The sequence below is a fragment of the Trachurus japonicus genome, chromosome 13, assembly GCF_045865225.1.
Source record: "Trachurus japonicus isolate A0001 chromosome 13, Traja_1.0".
In the NCBI taxonomy this organism is placed as follows: Eukaryota; Metazoa; Chordata; class Actinopteri; order Carangiformes; family Carangidae; genus Trachurus; species Trachurus japonicus.
In genome coordinates this window covers 35,554,390-35,579,482 of record NC_140919.1, presented here as the reverse complement: position 1 = coordinate 35,579,482, position 25,093 = coordinate 35,554,390, and the positions used below count along the sequence as shown (strand labels likewise).

At 40.5% G+C, this 25,093-nt stretch overlaps 3 protein-coding genes across 7 annotated transcripts in view; 1 reads left to right on the top strand and 2 right to left on the bottom strand.

Annotated features, from left to right (window-relative positions):
- The first annotated feature begins 434 nt into the window (after nucleotides 1-434).
- Nucleotides 435-5,061, top strand: hspa8b (heat shock protein family A (Hsp70) member 8b). Its single transcript, XM_085796224.1, has 9 exons — nucleotides 435-603; nucleotides 1,476-1,685; nucleotides 1,771-1,976; nucleotides 2,557-2,709; nucleotides 2,895-3,450; nucleotides 3,546-3,748; nucleotides 3,883-4,081; nucleotides 4,170-4,402; nucleotides 4,518-5,061. Exons 2-9 carry the CDS (start codon nucleotides 1,481-1,483, stop codon nucleotides 4,701-4,703), a joined length of 1,941 nt encoding a protein of 646 aa, XP_085652350.1. The 5' UTR covers nucleotides 435-603; nucleotides 1,476-1,480; the 3' UTR covers nucleotides 4,704-5,061.
- Nucleotides 5,062-5,653: 592 nt separating this feature from the next.
- Nucleotides 5,654-7,835, bottom strand: lim2.3 (lens intrinsic membrane protein 2.3). 2 transcript variants are annotated; one of them, XM_085796225.1, is made up of 5 exons: nucleotides 7,734-7,835; nucleotides 6,902-7,095; nucleotides 6,177-6,326; nucleotides 5,961-6,095; nucleotides 5,654-5,843 (listed from the first exon to the last, which is right to left on the bottom strand). In XM_085796225.1, exons 2-5 carry the CDS (start codon nucleotides 7,074-7,076, stop codon nucleotides 5,782-5,784), a joined length of 522 nt encoding a protein of 173 aa, XP_085652351.1. In that variant the 5' UTR covers nucleotides 7,077-7,095; nucleotides 7,734-7,835; the 3' UTR covers nucleotides 5,654-5,781. The 2 variants fall into 2 exon arrangements, with proteins under 2 accessions (XP_085652351.1, XP_085652352.1); XM_085796226.1 differs by having other exon boundaries at nucleotides 6,902-7,091.
- Nucleotides 7,836-12,672: 4,837 nt separating this feature from the next.
- Nucleotides 12,673-25,093, bottom strand: part of LOC146976424 (roundabout homolog 2) — a 57,438-nt gene continuing 45,017 nt past the window's right edge. The window contains exons 16-26 of one of the 4 annotated variants that reach the window (XM_085796220.1): nucleotides 24,689-24,866; nucleotides 22,983-23,201; nucleotides 20,161-20,203; nucleotides 19,940-20,073; nucleotides 19,561-19,845; nucleotides 18,079-18,208; nucleotides 15,975-16,291; nucleotides 15,636-15,752; nucleotides 15,301-15,480; nucleotides 14,829-14,950; nucleotides 12,673-12,925 (exon numbers count right to left, since the gene is read on the bottom strand). In XM_085796220.1, the coding sequence (XP_085652346.1) occupies nucleotides 12,914-12,925; nucleotides 14,829-14,950; nucleotides 15,301-15,480; nucleotides 15,636-15,752; nucleotides 15,975-16,291; nucleotides 18,079-18,208; nucleotides 19,561-19,845; nucleotides 19,940-20,073; nucleotides 20,161-20,203; nucleotides 22,983-23,201; nucleotides 24,689-24,866 (1,737 nt within the window). In that variant the 3' untranslated portion in view covers nucleotides 12,673-12,913. Of the gene's footprint in view, nucleotides 12,926-14,828; nucleotides 14,951-15,300; nucleotides 15,481-15,635; nucleotides 15,753-15,974; nucleotides 16,292-18,078; nucleotides 18,209-19,560; nucleotides 19,849-19,939; nucleotides 20,074-20,160; nucleotides 20,204-22,982; nucleotides 23,202-24,688; nucleotides 24,867-25,093 lie in introns of all 4 variants that reach the window. The other 3 variants (XM_085796219.1, XM_085796222.1, XM_085796223.1) reach the window with 3 other exon arrangements.

Here is a 25,093-nt window from a genome sequence, read left to right as displayed (position 1 = left end):
GACGAAATGCCAAACAAGAATAGATGCAAAAACTACTAAGGAGAAAGGCCTGGTATGATGAAAAATGACCAACAACATCAGATGCAAAACAAACAGAAAGAGTTTTAAAAACACACAAAGCCAAAATGTGACATTAAAAACTACAAAATGTCGGAAAGACCATGAAAATATCAGTCAGAGAGGGGTGGGGTGTGCAGCACTACACTCCTGGGACCCATTTTACTCCTCAAGTCCATCTACGCACATTCCTCCTGGTAGCGACTGCTGAGGAGGAGGAAATGCGCACGGACTGGATTTTGAATCGGAGGGAGCAGAGAGCGGCCGCGGAGGCTGATGGGAGAAGAGGGATTGGCCGCCTCGGCTCCATCACCGCTCCTCCCTTGTTCTGGAAAGTTCCGAGAGGGAATGTGAGCGACGAGCCGCTCCCACCGACAGACAGCGACTGACAGCGGGGAGTCCGTAGCCGTCACACCGACAGACACACACACAGCTGGGAGAGTGGTACTGTACAGCGTCGCTCAGGGAGCAGCCAGCCTCCGGTAGTAGGAGCAGCCTCTGTAACTTTAAACCGATATAACGACAGATTCTGTATTTATAACGGAGGTGAGTATAGCGAGGAGCTGTAACTTTTACCGCACAGAGGTTGTTTACTACTTGTTACTTTAACTACCACTAGTTATAACCGTCCATAAGCTTTAACGGCGGCTGCACGTTATTTCAACTGGAGCTAAACGCATTATTACATTAATATCGATGTTGCTGTGAACTAACTCGACCTGTTAACGTGTAAAATGTGATTTAAACGAAAGTTAAATAGAGAACATGGCTAATGACAGGTATGAAATGACTCTGGTTCCTCTCTGCCAAGTCAAACTGAGCAGTTGATTCACAAAGTTGTTAATGTGCCATGTGAAGTGACGCACGTCTACAGAAGAGGGTTGATGGCGTCTTGAAAATCAGTGCGCAGCCAGCTGCAGTCTGTGTCCTGTCCCCTTACTGCAAATTAATATCAACTGGTTTAGTCCTAATTGATCCTCATTGATGCCTATAAAAAGGTTTCTCACTACCAAGGTGTCATATGTCAAACCCAAAGATTCACCTTCCATTAACAAAGAGCACTGGAGGACGAGCATGAATCAGACCAGTGTATGCATCAGATCATATTATGGTGATCAGTTTATCAAGCTGTTTTCAGAGCACTGTAAACCTAAGGCCCTTCCCTCCCTGTTTTCTGTTGTTGCCATAATAAAGGCAGGCGTTGCTAAGCTGTCAAAAGTTGGGAGGCTTAAAACAGATGCTGTGGACCCTCACTTCACAGAGACAGTTTGTTTAGACTTCTGTTTGAGCAGCACAGACTCTGATAATAGCCTCATTATCCCATAGTACTGTACAAATGTGCATCGCTGTAGTCACACTGTTTAGGGAGAGTTTACACTTTCAGTTATTAACTGCTGGTGATGTTCATATATTCTCAGGAACCATGTCTAAGGGACCTGCGGTTGGCATCGACCTGGGCACCACCTACTCCTGTGTCGGCGTGTTCCAGCACGGCAAAGTGGAAATCATTGCCAACGACCAGGGAAACAGGACCACGCCCAGTTATGTAGCCTTCACTGACACTGAGAGGCTGATTGGTGATGCAGCCAAGAATCAGGTGGCATTGAACCCCAGCAACACAGTATTTGGTATGACGTTCTTCTCTAGATAATTGTAAATCTATCAGCATGGTTAGATGCTTGTAGTCATTCACTGCATGTTTTCGCTTCTTAGATGCAAAGCGTCTTATCGGACGTCGGTTTGACGATGGCGTCGTCCAGTCAGACATGAAACACTGGCCCTTTACAGTTATTAATGATGCTTCACGCCCCAAAGTACAAGTGGAGTACAAGGGTGAGACCAAGACCTTCTACCCAGAGGAGATCTCCTCCATGGTGCTGGTGAAAATGAAGGAGATCGCCGAGGCTTACCTTGGCAAGGTATGTACACCTGTGTCAACGTGTAGCTTTTTTTTAATATATGTGTTTTATTTGTGAGGTTTTTTTTCTTTTTTAACAAACAGACAAATCACACACACAGAAAAAGACTAAACAAAACAAACCAACAAAAAACAAATTTCCCATTTTAGCAGGTATGAGTCAACTATAACATCAGAATGTTCCAAAGACCTTACAGAAAAAAGAGAACAACTAAGGGTATCTTCACCTGCGAGAGTAATTCATGATTACAAAACAAAACAAAACAGGACAAAATAAAACAGAAAAACAATTGTAGGGGTGCAGTCCATCAACATAGTTCCAACTTGCATGTATATAAGCATAGGTTTAACATAGTAACAACACTTCTATTTGGAAAAATTAATTAATTAATTAACGTGTAGCTTTTTACACCTCACATATGAGTTATCAGTCTGGGTTCAATGTCTCGCCTAGGACTCTACAACATATGAACTGGAGGGGCTGGTGATCGAATCACTGATATTCTTGAATAATACAGTATCTGTTAAGATGTTATTAATGTCCCGTTAAACGTTGTCACATGAAACTATCTTTTTTACAGACTGTGACCAATGCTGTAGTGACCGTGCCTGCCTACTTCAATGACTCTCAGCGCCAGGCTACCAAAGATGCCGGGACCATTTCTGGGCTCAACGTGCTCCGTATCATCAACGAGCCAACTGCTGCTGCTATTGCTTATGGCCTGGACAAAAAGGTAAAGTAACTCATAAGGTAAAACATTTGTTTTAAGGAGTTTTTTTTAGTAGTATGTAGTTTTTTTGTCAGAGTTCATTAAATGAATTGCATGTTACAATGTTGACAGTGCTGTGTGAAGTCTGAGAGGCAGATCTATCTGATACTCTTGTCAAATAATTACAGTTCAAACATTTCAAATTTCAGGTTGGATCTGAAAGAAACGTCCTCATCTTTGATCTGGGCGGTGGCACATTTGATGTCTCCATCTTGACCATTGAAGATGGCATCTTCGAGGTCAAGTCCACAGCAGGGGACACACACTTGGGAGGTGAAGACTTCGACAACCGTATGGTCAACCACTTCATCTCAGAGTTCAAACGCAAGTACAAGAAAGACATCAGCGACAACAAGAGGGCGGTGCGTCGTCTGCGCACGGCCTGCGAGAGGGCCAAGCGCACCCTGTCCTCCAGCACCCAGGCCAGCATCGAAATCGATTCTCTGTACGAGGGCGTTGACTTCTACACCTCGATCACCAGAGCCCGCTTTGAGGAGCTGAACGCAGACCTGTTCAGAGGAACCCTGGAGCCTGTGGAAAAGGCTCTCCGCGATGCCAAGATGGACAAGGCTCAGGTCCATGACATTGTCATGGTGGGAGGCTCCACTCGCATCCCCAAGATCCAGAAGCTTCTGCAGGACTTTTTCAACGGGAAGGACCTGAATAAAAGCATTAATCCAGATGAAGCAGTGGCCTACGGTGCAGGTGTGGTCCCTGTTTTGCCATAAATGATGGTTTCTAAGTTTTATAAAAAGCTACACATTTACAGTAAACCTCCAATTCACCCACTTGCTTTTCAGCTGTGCAGGCAGCCATCCTGTCAGGTGACAAATCTGAGAACGTGCAGGACCTGCTGCTGCTCGATGTGACCCCCTTGTCTCTGGGCATTGAGACTGCTGGAGGAGTCATGACCACCCTCATCAAGAGGAACACCACCATCCCCACAAAGCAGACCCAGACCTTTACCACCTATTCAGACAACCAGCCTGGTGTGCTTATTCAAGTATGAACACCATTGTTTTCTTCTGTATTTAGCCAAAAAGAACATTTACTACACATTTATTAAATTATTTCAGACAAGGTCTTGAATTTCAAACAAATTTTCAGTGATGCGTTCACCTGACATTATATCCACAGGTGTTTGAGGGTGAAAGGGCCATGACCAAAGACAACAACCTTCTGGGTAAATTTGAGCTGATTGGGATCCCCCCTGCTCCCCGAGGGGTTCCTCAGATTGAGGTGACATTCGATATCGACGCCAATGGCATCATGAATGTGTCTGCAGTCGACAAGAGCACTGGAAAGGAGAACAAGATCACAATCACTAACGACAAAGGTATCACAAAACCAAATCCCCGCATCTTGGACGAGAATTTAGTACGATATTAGATTCATACGTTCGTTCATGCACCGCTGTCCCTCAGGTCGTCTCAGTAAGGAGGACATTGAGCGTATGGTCCAGGAAGCAGAGAAGTACAAGGCTGAGGATGATGTGCAGAGAGACAAGGTGGCTGCCAAGAACGGTCTGGAGTCGTACGCCTTCAACATGAAGTCTACCGTGGAGGACGAGAAGCTGAAGGACAAGATTAGTGACGAGGACAAACAGAAGATTCTGGACAAGTGTACTGAGGTCATCAGCTGGCTCGATAGAAACCAGGTATGGGTCAGAAGTAGAGTCAACTTTGTGAACTGTGACAGCTAAAGTGTTAAAAATATTCCCAGACTGGCATCAGATTAAAACTAAAACTCCCCTTGTTTCTTTCCTTTCTCAGTCTGCAGAAAAGGATGAGTTTGAGCACCAGCAGAAAGAGCTGGAGAAGCTGTGTAACCCCATCATGACCAAGCTGTACCAGAGCGCAGGAGGGATGCCAGGAGGGATGCCAGGTGGTTTCCCCGGAGCCGGTGGCGCTCCCGGAGGAGGAGCGTCCTCCGGCCCCACCATCGAGGAGGTCGACTAAACTAGAGGTTGACCAGACTCGCATGAGCTTGTTCTCTTTCTCTTTCTGAGGTTAGTGTGAGGGGTGATCATGTTCATTTTTATCACAATCATCTAAATTGTTATAAACAGGAACCATTAATCACACCTTTATGGAATCTCCAGTATCTGAAAATACTTTGATGACAGGCTTGGGGCAGCACTTTCACTGCGGCTTTTTTGGTTGGCACTTTTTCCAGGAGTCTGTGTTGCACTTTGTTCGAGTTTATGTTTGCATTACCACAGAGTGTTCTTTCTTATTGAGCTGATTTGGTGGACAAAATGGTTGGTGTTGCACAAACTTTGAAACTAAAGACTAAATAAAACCTTTTTGCACTGTGGACTCATACCTTATCTTTTCATCGCCTTACAGCAGCCACCTTTTACACTGCTGCTGGTTTTATGTGAGAGGGGAGAGAGTTAAAATCGTCACCTGAGCCTCCCCATGTTTATTTACACTTACCCTGAAAAGACAAAATTGAACATAAGATATCTATAAATACATTTTCTATGAGAGTAGAATACACAGGTTTAAATGCATGTTTCTTATTTTTTCCCCACTTAATTAACTTCAGAAACCCAACCTTTACCCCTGTCTATAACATCTGCAACATTACTCCCCCAACAGCAGGATTTTAGGCACTTTGTCATGTGATGGAGATTGTGTGGTGTTGTGTTCAGGGTCACATTGATGCCGTTATTGGAAATGTAGCATAAATTCAATGATCTCATCATGTGTGCATCATCTAGTTTACTCTTGACTTCATAAAAATACCACCAGAAATAATCACATCTCCTTACCACACCTCTTACCAATAAAATGTGACTTAAACTAACAAATTCAGTTGCTGATGTCACGTAGAGCCATGTGAGGCCCAGAACTATGTTCAGATTTTAAAGTCTTTTCAATGAAGAGACAAAGTAGACAACAGAGGTGTTTTTCTTATTTATTGCTTTGTCATGAATATTTTGTTAATAGGAAGTGGTTGCAAAGTTCATTGGGTTCCTCTTGGTCGTATATTAAGGACCAGTGCAGGGTGTTTGTGTTGAAGTCTGGCAGGTCAGCGTGAGTTAGAGTTTCTTGGGCATTCATGCATCCGGTAGGCACACATGTAGAAGATTCCTAAAAGACAGTAAAATGATGATGAAGGAAAGAGGTACAACATGGACAACACTCATATAGTATGTCTTCCCAATCAGTCGTTTACATGGTAGGACGAATACTGTATACCAAACATACCTGAGAAGAATGTGAGCACCACTGCCACCCAGCCCATTATATAGGACCAGGAGAATCGCCAGCTGCCATAGCGTTTACCATAGTAGTTGACCGTCACTCCAGTGTAGACGGCCATGGCCAGCAACACAAAGAAGCCTGCAAAAAAAAAGAAAAACAAGAACAAAATTGTGAGAATGAAATGATTAACATCTTAGGCTTGTGAGGTGAGGAACCTACAGGAGATGAAGAAGAGGATGCCAGCTGCAAATGTCTTGTCAAACCCGTCGAAGGAGGAGTAGTGGATGAAGGCCATGACTCCGATCACAATGCCAATGAAACAAGCCAGCAGGGAAAGAATCATGAAGGCCCGGGTGGCATCCCAGTACGCTGTGGGTGACAGGACACAAGGAAGCTCTGAGATGTTCAAAAGTAGGGGCAGCACTAAAGCCCACTAAAAGTCTTTGAGGGTTTTTCATGTGATGTTTATTCATGCTTCTCCTCATCTAGGAGACAGCTCTAGTTTGCCCTCTAGTGTTTTGAAATGGCTTAGTGGCCCTTTTTTTGCATTACACAAAGGAGAGATGAAATAAAACTTTGTGCATGACATACAGTATAGGAATCAAATGGGGATAGATTATAATTGTTTTCCTATAGTCAATTTCTGTGTAAAAATCATTTTCTTTAATGCAGCATTTCCACAACATGTGTATTTTTTCTTCGTTCTTTCTTCTTTTTTTCTTTTTACCATTTCTTAGTAACATTTACATGACAGTAACATAAATTTCCAACTTCTTCCTCGCACTTGAAACGCCCCAAAGATCCCCCAAAGGGAAGTAAACCCCCAGTGCTGATCAGAGTTAGTTGCAGAGGTCACGGGCTGACTGTCAGCGACTCAATAAATATAAATGAGGATCTGCCTTCCTGCCTGCACACTTGCAGTGCAATATGCAAACAAGCCTCACCAATGCTGTCTGTGTGTGTCATGCATTTCCCAGGCACACAGTACCGCCACAGGCCCTGGTGCATATAATTGCTGGAGTGACGGTATTGCATCCAGTAGTCGGTTGCCGTGGAGACAATGAGGAGTATGTTCCCAACTCCGGCACAGAACAACCCACCTCCCATGAAGCTGTACATCTTGACAAAAAAACACTGACTGACAGAGAGAGAGAGAGAGAAAGCAATGCATTGCAGGTCAGGGCCCCGTCACATTTGGCCCCAGCTGAACCAATTACAGTGGGTACTTCCTGTTACAGAGCTCAGCACCAGACATGAATAAAACATCTGAAAACATTGGACAGGATGCCACAAATGCTATGCTGAAGTGAGCCAGATCTGTGTATGGAAACATTTCTCATTAGCAGCCGGCTCCGTTTGACAAGTCGTTAACCTCTAACACCTTCTCTTATGCTGACAAACTCTTTTCAAACCCACAGATATTTATATTCAATTCTAATTAATAACATAGGGTTTCTAAAAATACCACATATGGCATGCTCAAGAGTGGGGGGAAAAAGATGATGTGTGAATGTGTGTAAGACAATGCACAACACCTGAGGTATATATTTTTTTACAGCTAGAGTCAATGGTCTAAAAATATGGTAAATTGTTTTAATATTTTATGATAGAAAAATTTGGATGTTCACCCTTATTTTGAAATTTTTCTATGCGAAGTCAGGGTTCAAGAGGTTAACTATACTATAAAAATAACCACTGTCTATCTCTGTGAAATACACAATATCAAACAGGTCTGCACAAGACACTCACACATTATTTTTCATATTGTTGACATACCTTTATCTTTTTTCCCCTTCAGAAAAAGTCAGAGATTCCAATATTTCGGGTTGTCAAAGCACAGAGGAGCCCAATATTGCCAAGGGTAGCAGGAAAGTTTTGTTTGTGCGTAGGAAACCATGCGAACAAACGGGCTGAACGAACAATGGGGCATGCTGAGCCACAACCAATCACAGAGGATGAGTTTTGTGTTTTAGGGAATCTGCTGAAAATACAAAACTGTTAAAGCGCTGTGCACATCTCAGTAATACTGATGACACAGGGCTTTTAATTCAAAATGCTGCACAACCACCCACAGTAAACTCACGGCCTGAAATAGGCTTACCCATAGCATTGTGGAAAAATTCATTTGACAGAGATTATTTTGAATACTAAAACTGTTATTTTCTAATTATGTTTCAGTTGATGTGTTTCAGGTAAATCCTGCTTGTTATGCTGTCGGTAAAGCAACCATATTTTCAGTAAATAATCAGGACAATTATGCCTTTAATTACCAATCTCTGAACCACCGTGCATACATATTTCTGCAATTTAAATTATGCAACGTGCTAATCAAGTAAATCCAACATTTCTGATTTTTTTTTCAGGCATGTGGTAGGAATGATGACGGATCGGCACTCACAGCAGTGTGCTTGTAATGTTTTTCCATCTTTCTTAATAACTGTGAAAAGACAAATAATGGGTTGATCCATCAATTTTACATTTAGTCTCGTATTTGTAAGCACCCATCATTTTATTGGCACAGCCAGAGGAAGAGTTAATTTAATAGATGAAAACAGCTCAGACACTTAAACACGTATCATGCTGAACTTGAATGCAGTCAAATACAGATGTGTCTCAGTTGCTTAATCACGACACTGGCCAAATCATACAAGAAACATGAAATCATTTGTCTGTAATTCTCAATTAACGTTAACATAGTGAAGACATTGTGACAGGACAATACATACAGACAAAATTAAATACAGTATATCGAACTTAACAAAAATGATAACTAAATGTAAACAGATTTATTATATGAAGATTGGAAGATATGAGCAATGTATTTTCTTATTATGAATTGTAGACAGTTGTGTTACACGTTTTGCAAAAAGTAAAAGAAACCCTTTTAACAGAAGTGAGATAAAAAAAAAATAAGTGTATGCAGTCTGATGAGAAGTGTGTAGCAGTAAAGTTTTGTTACTTTCACAAGGTCCTCTGACACTTTTAGACCAGTGCTAAAAAGGTTTTTATCTTTACTAATTATCTAAGTCATTGTGTGTTGACATGTGTTTATGTTTAGTCTTTTTTTTCGCAGCACAGGTTTCATGTCACAGAATTTCTTGTAGCTGAGTCACGGTCTTGTACATGCTTGTTTACTGTCACACCATCAAGGTTAACTGCAGCAATTATTGCTGTGTTAGTTTTATATTGTCGTGTTCCAGGGGATAAAAATATTTATGGCAATCCATGCGAGAATTTTTAAAGCTATAAAGCTATACAAGTGAAATCTTCAGCTTTCCTGGGAGGGCAGAGGTCTTGGTTGGGGAAATGATTTGTTTATCCCTGCTTTACTGGGACACTTGACTTTGCACTTTAACACAACAAGGAATGGTTTGTGTTGTGTGATCTGTGTTTTAACCTGCTCTGCCCAGTCAAACTGTCCGATGTGACATCATTAACCTAATCAAGGAAGCTGACCAACAGCTGGCACACCTACTGTAGTTTCCTGTTGTCTTGTCATGCTGTTCTAAAGCATTGATTGAAAACCACTAAATAAGGTAAATGGAGTCACAGCCAACATGCCTGGCTCAATTGTGACCACTAGGTGGCGCCTTTTAATTAGTCTTCAGCTGAAAGGGAGGAAAACCATTTAGATTTACTCTAAGTACAGAATAGATTTTTGTGCCAAATGGGAAAAAATAACAATCATTTTTACTCATCATGTTGATTATGGATTTTTATTCATACATAATAGTTATCTGTATGTTTTTATCTCATGCCCAATTTCCCGGGGGGGGGGCGCATTACTGCATTCTTCTACTGATGAAGAACGCAGTAGTTGAATTAAATGATTTTTTTCATTGCATCATACAGTATATAAATTAATCATATTTGTTAATTTTTGCCTGTAAAATCAGAACTGTTTGCATTTTGACCTTACAGACATGTAAAGTAAAGCCCTACCCATAATCTCATCTTTTCTAAAAAGCAGTTTAGCTACTCAACCATCTCCCCATTACCTCTTTGCAGCTGGATGGAAGTCACTCTGGTGGAAGACTTTTTTTCATTTAGTTCATCATATTATTCATCGTATTATGCAAATTTTGTTGTGGGAAAACTTCAAAATTAAAATGAAACATAAAAAGAGGGAAATCCAAGGCACTCTTCTTTAAATGTGTAAAAAGCCTTTATTCAAAAATGGCTGTTTCATATAGAAAAGGTTAAAACACCTACCCAGGTGATTCCAATCATCCTGTATAAGGAGCATCACTGTCTTACATCCTGAGGAAAGCTTTTGTGCCGAAACGCGTGGGCTGTAACCCACTTTCATCATGTTTTAACCTTTTCTATGTTAAACAGCCCTTTTTGAATAAAGGCTTTTCACACATTTAAAGGAGAGTGCCTTGGATTTCCCTTTTTTTGACGTCTATATTCCCACCAAAGAGCACCTTCGTCACATGATTAGATGAATCTTCTGAGCACTCTGGACTTTGTTTTTGTCTTAAAATGAAACATGTTTGCAGACTGACACACTGATAATGGATTGTTTAACTTGGTGGGGGTGGGGTGCAATTTCTAGATACTGTATATTTTTGAAAAACCATGTCAGACCAAAATGATCATTCACTGTAATATGAATATAATTCTGCCCAACACGAGAAAAACAAACAAACCAACAAGAAATCCTGTTGATCCAGTGGAGTATATTTGTTTACACCTCTGAAGCAGCCTCGTAGCTGTGGCTGGTTGAGCTGAGTGTGGTGTAAACCTCAGAGACCTTAATCCACACTACAGGCCTGGAAGCATAAAATTGTAGAAACTCTCTAAATTGCATCGGATCACCATTATCCTCCTGGCATGGTGGGTCCCAGTGGGTGTTTGCCAGTGGCAGTGGAGTCCAACTGACTCTCCACACCGGGCACATCCAGCAGATCAAGGTCTAGACATGAAAACATCTAAAGTCTGCAAAAAGTTGTCAGAGTTCAGGAGTTGTACGGTGAGATGACGGTTCCCTCCTCTCATTAAGACACATTCACAAACAGGCCTTCTCACAGCACTGCTTGAAGAAACCAGCACATCATGCTCAGTATCTTGTATCAGAGAAGTCATTTCACTGGAAACATGAGACAACAAACTCTGACTTCATTCATCCCTCAGGGACGTTTGGCTCTGACGGGAAAATTTGAGCTCAGTTTTCTTCTTCTTGTTGTCCACTTAGTCTTTGTCTTCTGTCAATACCTCTGTCCTGGAGACACAACCAAAATATGTCTTTGTCTACTGGCTGCTGATCTTTGATCTCATTGCAAATAATGTTCGCAAATATGTTAGTACTTGAAACAATCTGGAGATAAATTGCACAATTATTCTATTTTACATAATAATATGATTTAAGCTCATGCTAGCAGCAGGTTCTTTGTTATTCCCAAGCTTTATGTTAAAAGATTATGTTAGTGAGCTATGTACAATTTGCAAATGATGCAAAACTTGAAATAAAAATGATCGCAAATATTGTAAATTTAAATAGGCCTAATCTTAAAATAAATGGCCTATAATTCGACACTATTTACTTTACATGATAATATGACTAAACTATATGACTATACTAGCAATTGGTAGTTTATTGATAATGTTAGCATGCTAAAATGCTCACACTAGCAGTAACAATGTGCCAATGTTAAGCAGGTAAAATATGTAGCATGTTCACCAAATTCATTTATTGTGGTGACATGTTACAGTAGCATTTGATAAATACACCAGCTGATGGAGTTGGGTTTTGTTTGAGAACATTTTGACTGGTGTGTGCTGTGTCGTCCTCATTTTGGGATTGGATTTAATAGCCCACCGTAGTTTTATTTTCAACTTGGACAAAGACATGTGGATACATTTCACATGTTACTTTTAAGAGCCCTGTGTATTTTACATTATCACAGTCAGGAAGCCATCAGGAAGCAGTGTTTTCAAGTGGTTCATCAATGTCTCCTTATGAGCTTACCTACTGTATAACTCTGGGCTGACTGAATGTGTGTAGCACATGGTCTCTACAAAAGGGTAGGAGACATATTGTAAAATACTACTGTAAATCAGGAAGAAAATTAAGAGATTTTGTGAGAGCATGACAAATGTTTTTTTTCTCAGTGATACTGTAGATCACAGCTACCTGGTGGCAGTAGATGAAAAACTGAAGATGATGAAGATAATTGTAAATACAGAATGTGTGAACTAAATTTCATGCTTATCTAACCAGTGATTTTTGAGAGATGTCCGTCCAAAGTGGTGGAATGACAAACTGACCGACAGTCATGGCACACAAAAAAAAAATGCTTGCGCCATCCTCATGGAATATTCATTATAATTCACACAGACGAGTTTTTCTACCAAATGTTTTATTGGTCATTTTAAAAATCTTGACAGCATTGGTGATCTACAAGGATACCACAGTACACAGCCACACAGATGAGAGATAAAAACAGTAATACACACGAACACAACACACACGCACACACACACGCACACTCAGACTAATGTGATAAGTTATTGACACATTTCCTACCTCATATTTTTCCAGTTTGTTTTTAAACACACACACACACACCACCATGGTCTCATGGTCAGGAATAAACAGAAGATACATTCAATAATCTGCTGTATAATGATGTAATGGTTATATTTACTTCCCATTTCCTAAAAATACAGTAACCCTTCCCCCCCATCCATTTTTTGTAATATATCTGATCGCATCTCTTTTTTTTGGATAAAAAAAGATGTATAGTTATGTGAAGGAGGGTTGAAGAGGATCAGAAAACATTAAGAGGAAATCATTCAAATAAAATAATAATATACAAATGATGAGTGAAAAGGCAGATGGCAAGCCACGACGCTTTCCCTTTTGTCTTCAGTTTTTCATAAGATACCATGGCAACGGAGTGATGGTTTGCAAACACAGGAAATCAAAGAGTAAAGAGGAGCTCAGCTTCCGTCTACATGAGGTTCTGGAAAGAAAGAAAGAAAGACAGCACAGACAGTAATGAAACAGGTGCAGAGGTCTGAAACACAGCTTAGCTGCAGAAACATGGAGCCAGCACCACTGATGCTAGACTTCTGTTTAGGTTGGCAGATCACAATATCAATATTTCTATTCATATACACACATTGAAAAACATTTATGGTAACTTTTTTATTTCATGGGTTCAATTTACTCTCAAATTTGTTGTAGAGAACAACACGGTTGTAATTGTTGAATGGAGAGTGATCTCTCTGGGCACTTCCACTTATTTATTGCCATCCCTCAAGGCTTTAATGTAAGTTCATCTGGATGTCAATAAGCTCAACACAGCTCATCAAACTAACTAAAATAACAGTGTCACAGCTTTTTCTGTAAATAATATCTATATAGTTCTTTGAAAGAAACTTTATTAGACCAGTGAAATAAAGTGTTATCACATTTCTGACATGGGTTGTCCCTCTCTTTTTCTTTTTTTTAAATGTACATTTTCAGTACCTGCATTAAAAAACCTTGAACGGAAACACTGGTAATTGGAAAGGACAGTTGGCGTAATAATAAAAGTGAAATGTGACAGTGTGAATACATTTCATATGAATAAGAGATGAAGGCATCAGATGTATCTGGAGCGGTGAGGAGACTTCTTCAGAGTAATCCATAAAACAAACATAAATGGCACATTTCCATCATGTTTTCCACATTGTTTTGTCTATGTGAAATTTTGACTGGCTCTGTTTTAATTATGTAACGTCTTTGTGTCCTCCTCCTCTGAGACTGTTTAATGGCACCCGGCTAGAGAATTAGCACCACAGGCTTTTTATCTCCATGAACCTGCTCCCCGTATTCACTTAACAGCAGTGGACTGAAACATGGATTCATTTGCATTTTTCCTTTGGCAATTCAATCAGTCAAAATTTAAGCGATAAGTTTGGACTCATGTGTTGCTTCTATTCAATTTCCTGTTATTTATCAGCTGAGATATACTGCAGGCCAAAACCGATATCCAGTGCAGAAGAGTAAAAACTGTCTGATAATATTGGAGTGATAATATTACGGTGCTAAAATATAGGTCAGGCTCTAAAGCAGCAGAGAAGTAATCCTACTTCCCTGTGTAGCTGAGATTATTCTGGCAAATGTAATTCATAAATATAAAATTCAAGAGCTCTTTCTAAATCTAAATCATGCTATTGTGCTGTGTGGTGAAATCTTACCTAACCCCCACCATCATAAAACACAAGTGAGAAATATAAATAAAACTAAAAAACTGAAGCATCATTTTAAAATGAGCTTCAAAGCGATAGTGAACACACTAAATAGTTGGATGGATGAAAAGCTGCTCTGTGGTTTCTACCGACATCTTCTCAGTAGAAATCTCTTTTTCTCAGCTCATTACATCACCAGGCTCCTTGAAATCAAGCTCATTTCTGCTTCTTCCTCCTGTCACTGAGCAAACCTCAAACAATTTCACCTTCTTCCAAGCATACAGCAAGTGAGCTAAATTCTGGGTGTAGTACAGCTTTGTTTTAATGATTTATTTCGTCTTAATACATTAAAGATTACATCCTTTTTTAAAAAAAAAAATGCTACTCTTCTGTATGTGTATACTCTGTCTTTCCCTACACATGAAAACTTGATGAGTTTTGAATAGCAGCCCAAATAATTTTGCTCGTTCCTACTTTGTGTCAGCTCAGAGACAGTTAGAAACTTTTCTTGAGTCTCTATGTGAAATAACTACATCCTGGCTCTTGTCCAAACGCTATGGAAAACCTTTCACTGTCTCAATGAAGCTGACAAGCTGCTGAAACCGCTCTCGGTTTATTGATGAACTGTCTGTGACCCGCACTATGCAGACAGTGTCTATTCAACTCTTCCTACTGTACGTCTAGACAAACCTCATCTCTCCTGCAGCCGGCAGCGGAGGGTCGCGGAAACACTCCTCCGCCCAGGGAGCCGTAACCTGACATCTGGGCAGTGGGCAGGAGGCTGGACTGTCCATATGGGATTACAGTCTCATCTGCAGACGACAAACAAATCAGTCAAAGTTACAGCTGTATTTATATAGGTTAAATCCTAAGTGATGCAGCAGACTGAAAATAGACCTCCTGCCACTAAAAGCAGAGCCACTACTACACGATAATACGGTTCATACACTGGTGGCATTTGGTTCTTTCTAAGCTTGGAGGGATTTATATAAAGCAACACAATAATATTAATACACATCTATTTGGGTTCCAGCTGTTGAGGCAAGATGGCATGTGCTGCCGAGAGAGAAATTGTTCTTTTTTCACAGATTATCTTGTTTTTTTTGTCGTTGACAGATTCTGAATGATGTTACAAAGATGAACGGCCACATGTTGTACTAACCCTGCGATAACCACTTGGTAGCTCCTCTCTTCTGGGGTGAGATGTGTTCTCCCCTCTTTTGAAGCGTAGGTGAGTCGCTGCCCTCTTTGCTTTCGCTGTCCGTTCGGCTGCGGGTCAAAACATTCGCCCAGAGCTGCAGCGAGTCGTCTGTAGAAGGAGGGGCCGGTGGAGGGGGGAGATCTGCATATGATTGATAATTGATGAGCAATATCAACACAGAAAGAAATGCTACAGTAAAGGAGGAATTTGGCAGTTTTGCTACAAGTTACGTGAAAAGATTGATTTCTCTGATGTTACCTACAAACAGATATACTATATATTTAATTTTGTCATACCTGCTTGGCTGTGCAGCTCTCGCTTGAGTTGTCCCTCCTTGGGCGTTTTCTTCTTACTCCTGGATCTGTGTGCCTGGGCTGCAGGGCTCGACTCGCCAGCTGGGGGAGAAGATTGCCCTGACAAGGAAGCACACTGATGTCATCCCGAGGACACTTAGAGAGAACGAAGGAGCACTGAGCTGCACTTTGAATAAATGAGACATGATTCTGGTGTACAAATACTTTCTGTGAGGTAACATCATAAACTAAATTATACATGACACCGTGTGGTTTTGCGCCGCCTCACGGGAAGCAATTTCCAAAAGATGTGACGCATCATCAGATTGAGTTCAAACTGACCTTTGTCAAGAGTTTCCCCCTTGAAATTGTCGGCCCACTGGCTGGTGTGGTACACCTCGCTGGCATCCCGGGCCTTTGTGTTGGTAAACAGATTCGGGTTTGACTGGGAGACCTGGGAGCTCAAGTGGTGACGGGCCAAGAGGTCAAAGTGCTGTAGCCGTGGGCTTTCGGTAGGTTTGTGTGTGTCTCGCTGGGAGGAGGCCATCAGTGTTGCTAGATCTGGTTTGGGGGCCACACTGGAGAGTTCCTCCCTGGATGCATCCATCAGGTAGGTTCTAGCGGGCAGCGGAGGACACCAGTCGTCATCCTCCTCAGAGCTAGAGGACAAACAGTGAGGGGCAGCAGCATGAGAGTGTCTGACAAAAACGAACCAACCGACAAGCAACCAGCAGCAATTCAAACAGAAACGTCTGTCTGACATCTCTCCTGGAAATGTGTAACGAGGAACAGCTCTTATGGAGTGAAATAATTGATATGAAAGAAGTACTGGTGTTGTTGGAGTTGTGTTTCCCAAGGTCCCTGAAAGATCTTTAGGAAACTGGTTGGTTTGAGCTTAGATGAACTGTTTGTATGTATTGTTTGTATTGTACTGTTTGTTTGTATTGTTTATTAATGTATCCCCCCTCCCCCTGAACTATGCCCTCACCCCCTTTTTTTCCTCCTCTTCCTTCCCCACTAAATTCATGTATTTATTGTATACAGTATATATTGACAAGGACAGGATACATAAAATCCAGCAATACATAAAATCCAGATGTTGAGGGATTGATGCAGCAGTTTTTTTGCTCTCAATGCTGTATCTGGAGATCTATACCAAACATGAGAATAGAATCCATACTAAATGTGACATAACACAATCTTTAGTTATTAGTGTGGTATTTTCATGTATTGCATTTTTTTTGTTTGTTTCTTTCTTTTTTCTCCTTTTTTCCTGCTTTCATTTTTATTCTATGAAAATGGAAAATCGTATTGGTAACTAACCTGATTTCCAATCAATAATCAATCAATCTTTATTTATAGAGCACCTTTCATACATGGAAATGCAACACAAAGTGCTTTACACATAGAAAAATAGAAACAGAAAAAACAATTTTGACATATCAGGCCTGTATCATCTACTGTATGACTCTCTGCCTGCCAATAAAAGTTTAAATGACAAAAAAAGAGTCTAACAGCTCTGTGTGGTACTTCAGCATAGCTACAACACTAATACCGGCATGCTAACACACTCACAATGTCAGTGCTAACAAGCTCATGTTTAGCAGCTGTCTTAATTTCAGTTTTCATGCTAATTAGCACTGAAAACACAAGTAAATCTGCACCATAATGTCAATTTGTTTGATGGTGTTATAATTGACAAACTTAAACTGACATTGACAGTGGTGCTAAATAGGCGTTAAACAGGTGCTAAACAGGGCTAAACCAAAGTGATTATAAATTGGCCCCCCAAATTTCCAATAGATGTTGAGGCGTATCATTAAAGAAAAATTTGAAAATACAAACGTTGAAAGATAAAGCAACACTACAATCCACAGAGACATACCTAACGTGGCTAAAAATATTAAATATGATTAAAAAAAAAACACACATAGCAGGGGATGAGAACCACCTCTGTGCTTGCTGTTGTCACATCAGTGCTGTCGGAGCTAATTTAATGATGGACGTGTCATTGAAAATGGAAAAGTACTAATCCAGACTGTCAGATGGTAGCTAATGTTATCACAAACGACACGGCACAGTCAGAACAGCCCTCCGATCTCACCCTGTTATGTCCACAATCTAATCTGTCAGAACCGGTTAGAGGAGACGCTCTCCTCCGTTACCCCCCGAGCCCAATCAACTCAAGGCCTGCGGACGCAACTGCTGTTAATTTGAAAACTCACCAGACTCAAAACTTCACTCAAGTTTTGTTTGACAGCCTTGGTAGAGTTACAGGGCAGGTTTGATATCCATCTTCCTTAACTCTCTCTGTCATGTAGGTGAAGTCAGAGGTCTTGGTGCTAATAATAAACGGACTGAAAGAGTATTAGGGAGTACAAAAGGCTCTCGGAGGAGGAGAAACGGGTCCTTGATGTAGAACTTAGACTGTCGTGACAAGCCTCACCTGTGCTGCTCCTCTCCTCTGTCCGTCTTTGTATGGCCCTTGTCTTTGGCAGGAAGAGGAAGGGACAGAACATCCACCCAGGTAAGAGGAGTCGACTTAGATCCAGTGGATTTCTGCTTCACCAGTTTGTCTAAAACAACAAAGCACAGTGTGTCATTTAGTGAAGTAGGGTTTTTTTTGTCTCCATCCTGAACCCTGATCTTGAAACTGCTGGTTGATTTAAATAATTAATGTGCTCAATTTAATACAGGCTTTTAAAGCCCTTCTCCTCCCTGGTTTATCTATAAGTGTCTGAATGATGTTTCTTTTTAGTCAGTAAAAAGAAACATTCTTTCTTCTTCAAGTGGCACCTTAATGTTCCTAGAATAACTGCAAGTGAAACTGATGGAGCACTTAGTCTTTCAACCCCTTTAGATTACCATTCACGGTAGGCTACCCTCAGAACAGGGTAATGTTAGGTATAGGGACAAGACTGAGAAGAAAACCCAAATTAATGTAGAATGACAAACATAAAATGGGCATTATAAAGAATAAAATGAGATAAATACTTTTTTTTTTACATCAATTGATGCCATGCACTTACTCTTAACAGTATGTGACGAATTACAGTTTATTTTAAAACAGAGACCACAATAACTCTTAATCAATCATCTTTAACTCCATCATAATCACATTTCATTACACTGTGAGAGCAGCTGGAGGTTTTGATCTTCATCTTCCGATACATCGTGGGTTTGAGTTTCTGCTCATTCATCCTCTCTTCCATTCAGTCCAGTACATTGCACATGCATGCTCTAATTCTGCTGTTATTTTAGAGCCTGCAAATCCCACCCGCCCGCCTGCACAATCACCTGACCTGCCCCTCATCCCCAGTCACATGTTCACCTGTTTCCCATTTGCTCATTCTCTCCCTGCTGGTCTGTTTCCAGTTGTTCTCTGCCAGACAGTCTTTCTGCCATGTGCCTGTGCTTTGTCTGCTTGTTTTGGTCCTGATTTTTGGATCTCGCAGCGGTTTTCTGTTAATTGCACAAATCTGCTGCCATCATTTATTTTAACATGTTACCTGTGTCCCCTTAAATTAAGCAGAGTGTTTTACTTTATCTGTATCTTCTTCCCATTCTTTTATCTGATATGATATAAATTGTGTGTGTGTGTGTGTGTGTGTGTGTGTGTGTGTGTGTGTGTGTGCCTGTGCCTGTGCCTGTGCTATGTTGGGATTTGTGGTGTCTTAATGTGAAGTATAAATTGTTCGTTTTGAGACTAGATATACATTTTACACAGGTGCGAGAGGTCACGCTCGTATGTGTATAAAACATGCATTCAGACAGTACATCAAACATAAAGCCTTTGTGTTGAGGACCATGGTCTGTATAAGGTAGGATAAAAGGTAACCAGGTAACCATGACAACAATGCTCGTATATGCTCCAACTGTATAAATGTCCTTGTCAATAAAAGGCACTACAAGGGAAGGGAAGACTCACCGTTGCTTTTCTTGGTATACTGGAGCTTGGCATACTCAGAGCCAGACTGGCCGGACTGGATGGTCCACTGGTCCAGGTCCTGCTCCAGTCCCGCAAGTCCACTGTTGGACAGCACTGGGTTGCTGCTGTACGGGTCCGGACCCTGGTTGTAGGAGGTGCTGGAGTAGGTGTCGTAGTACGCGAGCAGGTCGTCTTCAACAGCTGTGTTGATGGTGCTGTAGATGGGACTGTCGTTGGACGCCGTGCTGCGTTTCTCAGACTGGGTCGGGTAGTTCCTGATACCAACTGCTGAATAGCAAAAGACTGTTACTTTATCATTCAGTATTACAGTATAATCTGCTATTTCACTCTTACAGTACTGTTAAGGTTTTGCTCTTACTGTTATAATATCTGTCTGAGTCCAGTTTGCCAGAGCAGCAGTTAGCTGAGTCTTTGTTGTGAGTGAGGTTCGGAGTGGGCCAAGAGTCAGCCAACCAGGGGTAGTTTCCCATATTTGATCCCAACAAACCAGGCCTGGAGAGGGAGGGGAGATTATATCAGTACTTTTGACGTTAAACACACAGTGGCAACTTCAAAGCAGCAAAAGTGGCTTCATCTTACCCTCCATTTATGATCCCAGATCCTTCACTGTGAGCAAAGCCAACTGGAAGAAGAAGAATTTACATAAAATCACGTTTTAGAACAAAAAAGATACAAATTTAAGTCTTAAACCTGTTTTCAAAAGATTTGCCATTTCACATGAACAATTTATCCTACACAGCTGCCAGCAATACATAAAATCCAGATGTTAAGGAATTGATGCAGCTGTTTCTTGCTTTCAATGCTGTATCTGGAGAAATTAACATGAAAACAGAATCCATACTAAAATGTGATATAATACAATCTTTAGTCATTAGTGTGGCAGCAATAGTTACTGTGAAATATTCATGGAAAATTCAGATCTAATGTGTTTTCCTTAAGCCCTCAGGCCGCCCATTGAGTATTTATGAACATGAACAAATATCTCTCAAAGTCAGTAAACAACTGATGTGTTTACGTGCTCATGTGCCAAAGGGCATAAGCTAAAATAAACTGTATGTAGAGCTTACTGTTTACATTTGCGCCAGTGTTTTGCTTTATTCCTGCCATGTGAACTGCCCAATGGGGATAAATACATTTTAATTCATGCACATGTGATGAAAGTGCAGGCATTGCTTTGCAAAATACAAAGTAAAATTGAAAACATTCATCGCTGCTGAAGATATCCCCAGTGGTCCATAAAGTTTGTCACTGTCACTTTGTTTGAAATAAAAGATTTCATTTTATTTTATTCCTTTATTTTATGAACAAAAGATATATAATGACTGTGTCACAGAATGCATCTGTTGGTGTTTGAAAATGATCCCGGTTCATGTCATTTGAACCTTTTTTACTTTTTACGATTCATTCTTAACCCATAAGGACCCACGGTGACACGGGTGTCACACTGCCTTCAAGTGTCCTGGAAAGCCCCTTACACATATTTATGTTAAACTTTTAATTCATAAAGTCCCTAAGTGACATCTACTCAACATCCTGGTGCAGTCACATGACTCTCTGTGAATCTCTCTATCCATGACAACATTTCCAAGATGGTGGCCAGCAGAGTTGGCACATTTCACAGAGGCCGCTACTTTTAAAAAGCTTGCTTTCTGTCAATAAAATAAGCCACCACCCATTTCACAATGCAAATCCTTTTATAACATGTCCCTTGTTGTATTTAACCTGTTCTGACCTCATTTTTTTGAAGAAACTCATATAAAACAACTTAAGAAAATATTGCTGTGACATATACGTCACATCGGGCCTTAGCCTTAAAAAAGTCAGGAAAAATACCATGTGACGCCTATGTCACAATGAGGAAAATGGGAAAGAACTGCTCAATTAAATTAGGTGATTCAGGTATTTTGAATTAATATACTCTATGTTGTTCAATTTAAAACATAATTTAAAAATGTTAACATAAAAATAATGTCAAATTCAATCAATATTTAATAAAATGATATATCAGTCCGGAAATTGAACCACAGATTTAGCAGAGACACTCTTCTCAGTAAATGAACAAGATTTTAGTATCCCATGCTGGTCCCATATTAATGTAATTATGCTTTTTTGCTGTATTTTCTGTAACAAAATAGGATACAGTGTTCAGGATGTACTGACGACCATCAGACGTGCAATAGATGTTGTATACAGAACAACAAATACAGCAAAGAAGAATGAGAGTTTACATAAGAAAATATTAGGAAACAAATAAGAAAAGTTAACTCAGTCAAACAGTCATGAACCAGGTTTGAGACAAGGGTTCTGGACTGCTGTACTGATGGGAGAGAGGGTCCCATGTGGTGCATTGTAAGAGAAGGACGTTTTACCCAGCTCAGTTCTGACGAATGGAATATGACCCAACTATCAGTTCTGTGAGTGGGTACCAATGTTTTGTGATTTCATAGTTAACAGAGATGATAAATAAGGAGACAATAACTGTGACAGGGCTTTAAAAATGGATAAAAACCAATGCTGTTTTCCCCTTACTGTCAGAAATGACCAGCCGACATTTTGATAAAGAGTGCCGTGATGAGTATTATATGAATCATTGGAAATGAAATGTAAGGCTGAGTGGTAAACAGCATCCAGGGGAATCAAAGTGGAACTAGCAGCTCTTCCATAGATGTCATCTCCATAGTCTAAAACAGAGAAAAAATAGTGTCTCCAATTTTTTTCCTGTGGTGAGTAGGAAAACGGTGCTTATTTCTGTATAGAAAGCCAAGTATTGTTCTTAGTTTAGCAATGAGGGTGGTGATATGGTGCTTAAAATTAAGACAACTGTCCATCCAGATGCCAAGGTATTTGTAGTTGGAAAGAAAATTGTGGTTGCACAGCTTTTAAGGCTTCAGTTCCTTCAATATGAGGCAATATTCGCATTTCTATAGTGTTTGCCCTTTTTTGTTGTGAAACTTGTCTTAAAAAGGTGTTAATAGTAACCAGCAAATTTGTAATTTTGATATATGTTATGGAAATGCAAATAAAAGGTCAAATTTGTGTTACAGAGCAAAAGAAAATGTTAAGCCCATTTATTTTCAAGTGAAAATTTAAGATACCAAAAACGCCCGATGTGACATATATGCAACATTCCAGATCTCTGACAATAGGTGGCGCTATTTCAAAAAAAACTTCAAAAATGTGTTCCATGCATTCCACTTGGTCTGTGTTTCACCCCAGTTAATTTTCCTTCAAGGATAAATGGGTCTGGGTTCTTATGGGTTAAAAGCGCAGCCCGTCTGACATCAGGGGTACAAAGGTGCTGTAAAATCATGTCAGATTTTCATTTTCAAATTTCCATGCACGTTTGAACACATCGCACCTGTCAGGATAAAAGTCAACACTTGTTTGTTTCTCCCACTCACCTGCTGGCGTGTATGCGAACGATGTGGTGTAGTGTCCCAGCTGCTTCCTCCTGCGGTGGCGACAGTAAAACCAACCGCCGAAGCCCATCAGCACCAACCACGCGGCCACACCCAGTCCTGCGATGAACGCCGGCTGGCTTATGACGTTTATGATCTGCTCTGATATGCGGAGGTTACCACCTTTCTTCACGGGCGTCGTAGCCTCATCCAGTGGGGGGGCTGAGAGAAAAACAATACAATACAATAATACAACCATATGATGATGCAAGTCAAATCAGAAAGCTGATAACATATTATTGGGTAAAAAAAAAAATGTGTCATCATACTATCCACACCATTTTATCCACCTTATCTATGTTTCTAGCCACACTGTATTTTCTTTGTATGTATTCATGTATGTGCTATTGTATTTATACCTGTTTTGTTTCTTGTTTTTGTCTCATTTCTTACATGTAAGGTGACCTTGGGTTTTTGAAAGGCGCCAACAAATAAAATGTATTATTATTATTATTATTATTATTATTATTATTATTATTATTATTATTATTATTATTATTATTATTATTATTATTATTATTATTATTATCTGGTGTCTTTCAATCTAAAAGCATATTTCAATACATTAGGAAACAGTTGCTGCCTTGCTGAGCGTTAGATGAAAAAACTGTTATCACTCTTAGATCTGTAAAACAAATCTATTGCCAGGTGCCAGTTAGCTTAGCTTAGCATTCAAACTGCCAATAGGGAGAAAGAGCTAGCCTGTGTAAAGACAACTAGATGAAAACCCAGTGGGCATAGCAGGGTGCAATACAAATATACCTCCTCTTGTCACGCTAAAGGCTGCACAAGGCATTATGGGAATCCTGTCAATGCAATTTGGTTTCATATACCACATAAAGAGGGAGCTGGATCAGCAAAGCAGTCAGGTTATACTGTCTGTTATGTACATGTGTGGTTGATGAGTGAGTAGCTACACAGCTGTGAATGATCTAATCACTGTAAAGAATATTGCAAACAGCTGGAGCCAATCAGCCAATAATTCAGCGCTCTGCCTGAACTGCACTTCATCTGTGGTTTTTCTTGGCTGGGAGGAGATATCTTGTTGGAGTCTTATCACCACAACCTGTTTTATTCTTTGCTTTCTGAACAGAACAAAAATATGAATATATTAAAATATTAATATTAACAAAAACGTATAATGTTTCAGTTTGTGAGCTTGAAAGGCGGTTGATTTTGGTGGGGTTGAACAGAGGTTGGACAATCAAATAAATTACTTTCTAAAATGTTCAAGAATTTCTTATAAAATGCAGTAAAAGGCAATGTGAGAAGGAAAATATCTCATAAAACACAAAAAGCAGCACAGCTCCTCTGCCTCTGTTCCACTACCTGTCTGGATAACTATGTAATTAACCAGTCCTTTTACTCTGAAACGATAAAAGCGAAAGGAGTGAGGCTGGAGTTCCTAAAATATCTTCATAAAGTTAGGCGTTAACAAACTTTTCTACTTCACTTTGTGACTCAGATTTTTTTTTTTTTATTTACACATTGAAAACATCAGTGCTGCTGATGACGCCTCAGATGTGAAGTCACTCAAATGGCACAATCAACGTTCACATAATCCAACCTGTGCGTAAACTCAGCCGGCTCAGGGCACATCTTGCCAAATTCCTCTATCTGCAGGGGCTGGAACAGTTTGAGTGACTCACTGAGAAGCAAGCTGACAGACGGGCTTTGGGCGCCCACACCCAGGCTGGTCACAGCAGCCACCACGACAGAGTAGTGGACGTCAGGCAGCAGGCCTGTCAGCAGGATGGACAGAACCGCTCCGTCCACTGTTCGGTTTATCTGGCTCTCCTGATTCCCGTCACTGGTCAGACACCAGACCTGATTGACACCAAACGCACAGGGTTTACATGTGAAGTCCACAAACACGTAAACACATAAAGACATTGGTGTCTCCTGCACGCCCTGTGATAAGATGTTGCCTGCGTTGCCTGGGTGGTTTACTTTTTTTTTTTTTTGGCATTGAAGATTTGATCTGGTCGTACAAGTTGGAGAATGACAGCAAAGATTCAGCAGAGATGAAAAAGAATGGGATGTCAGTGCAATGA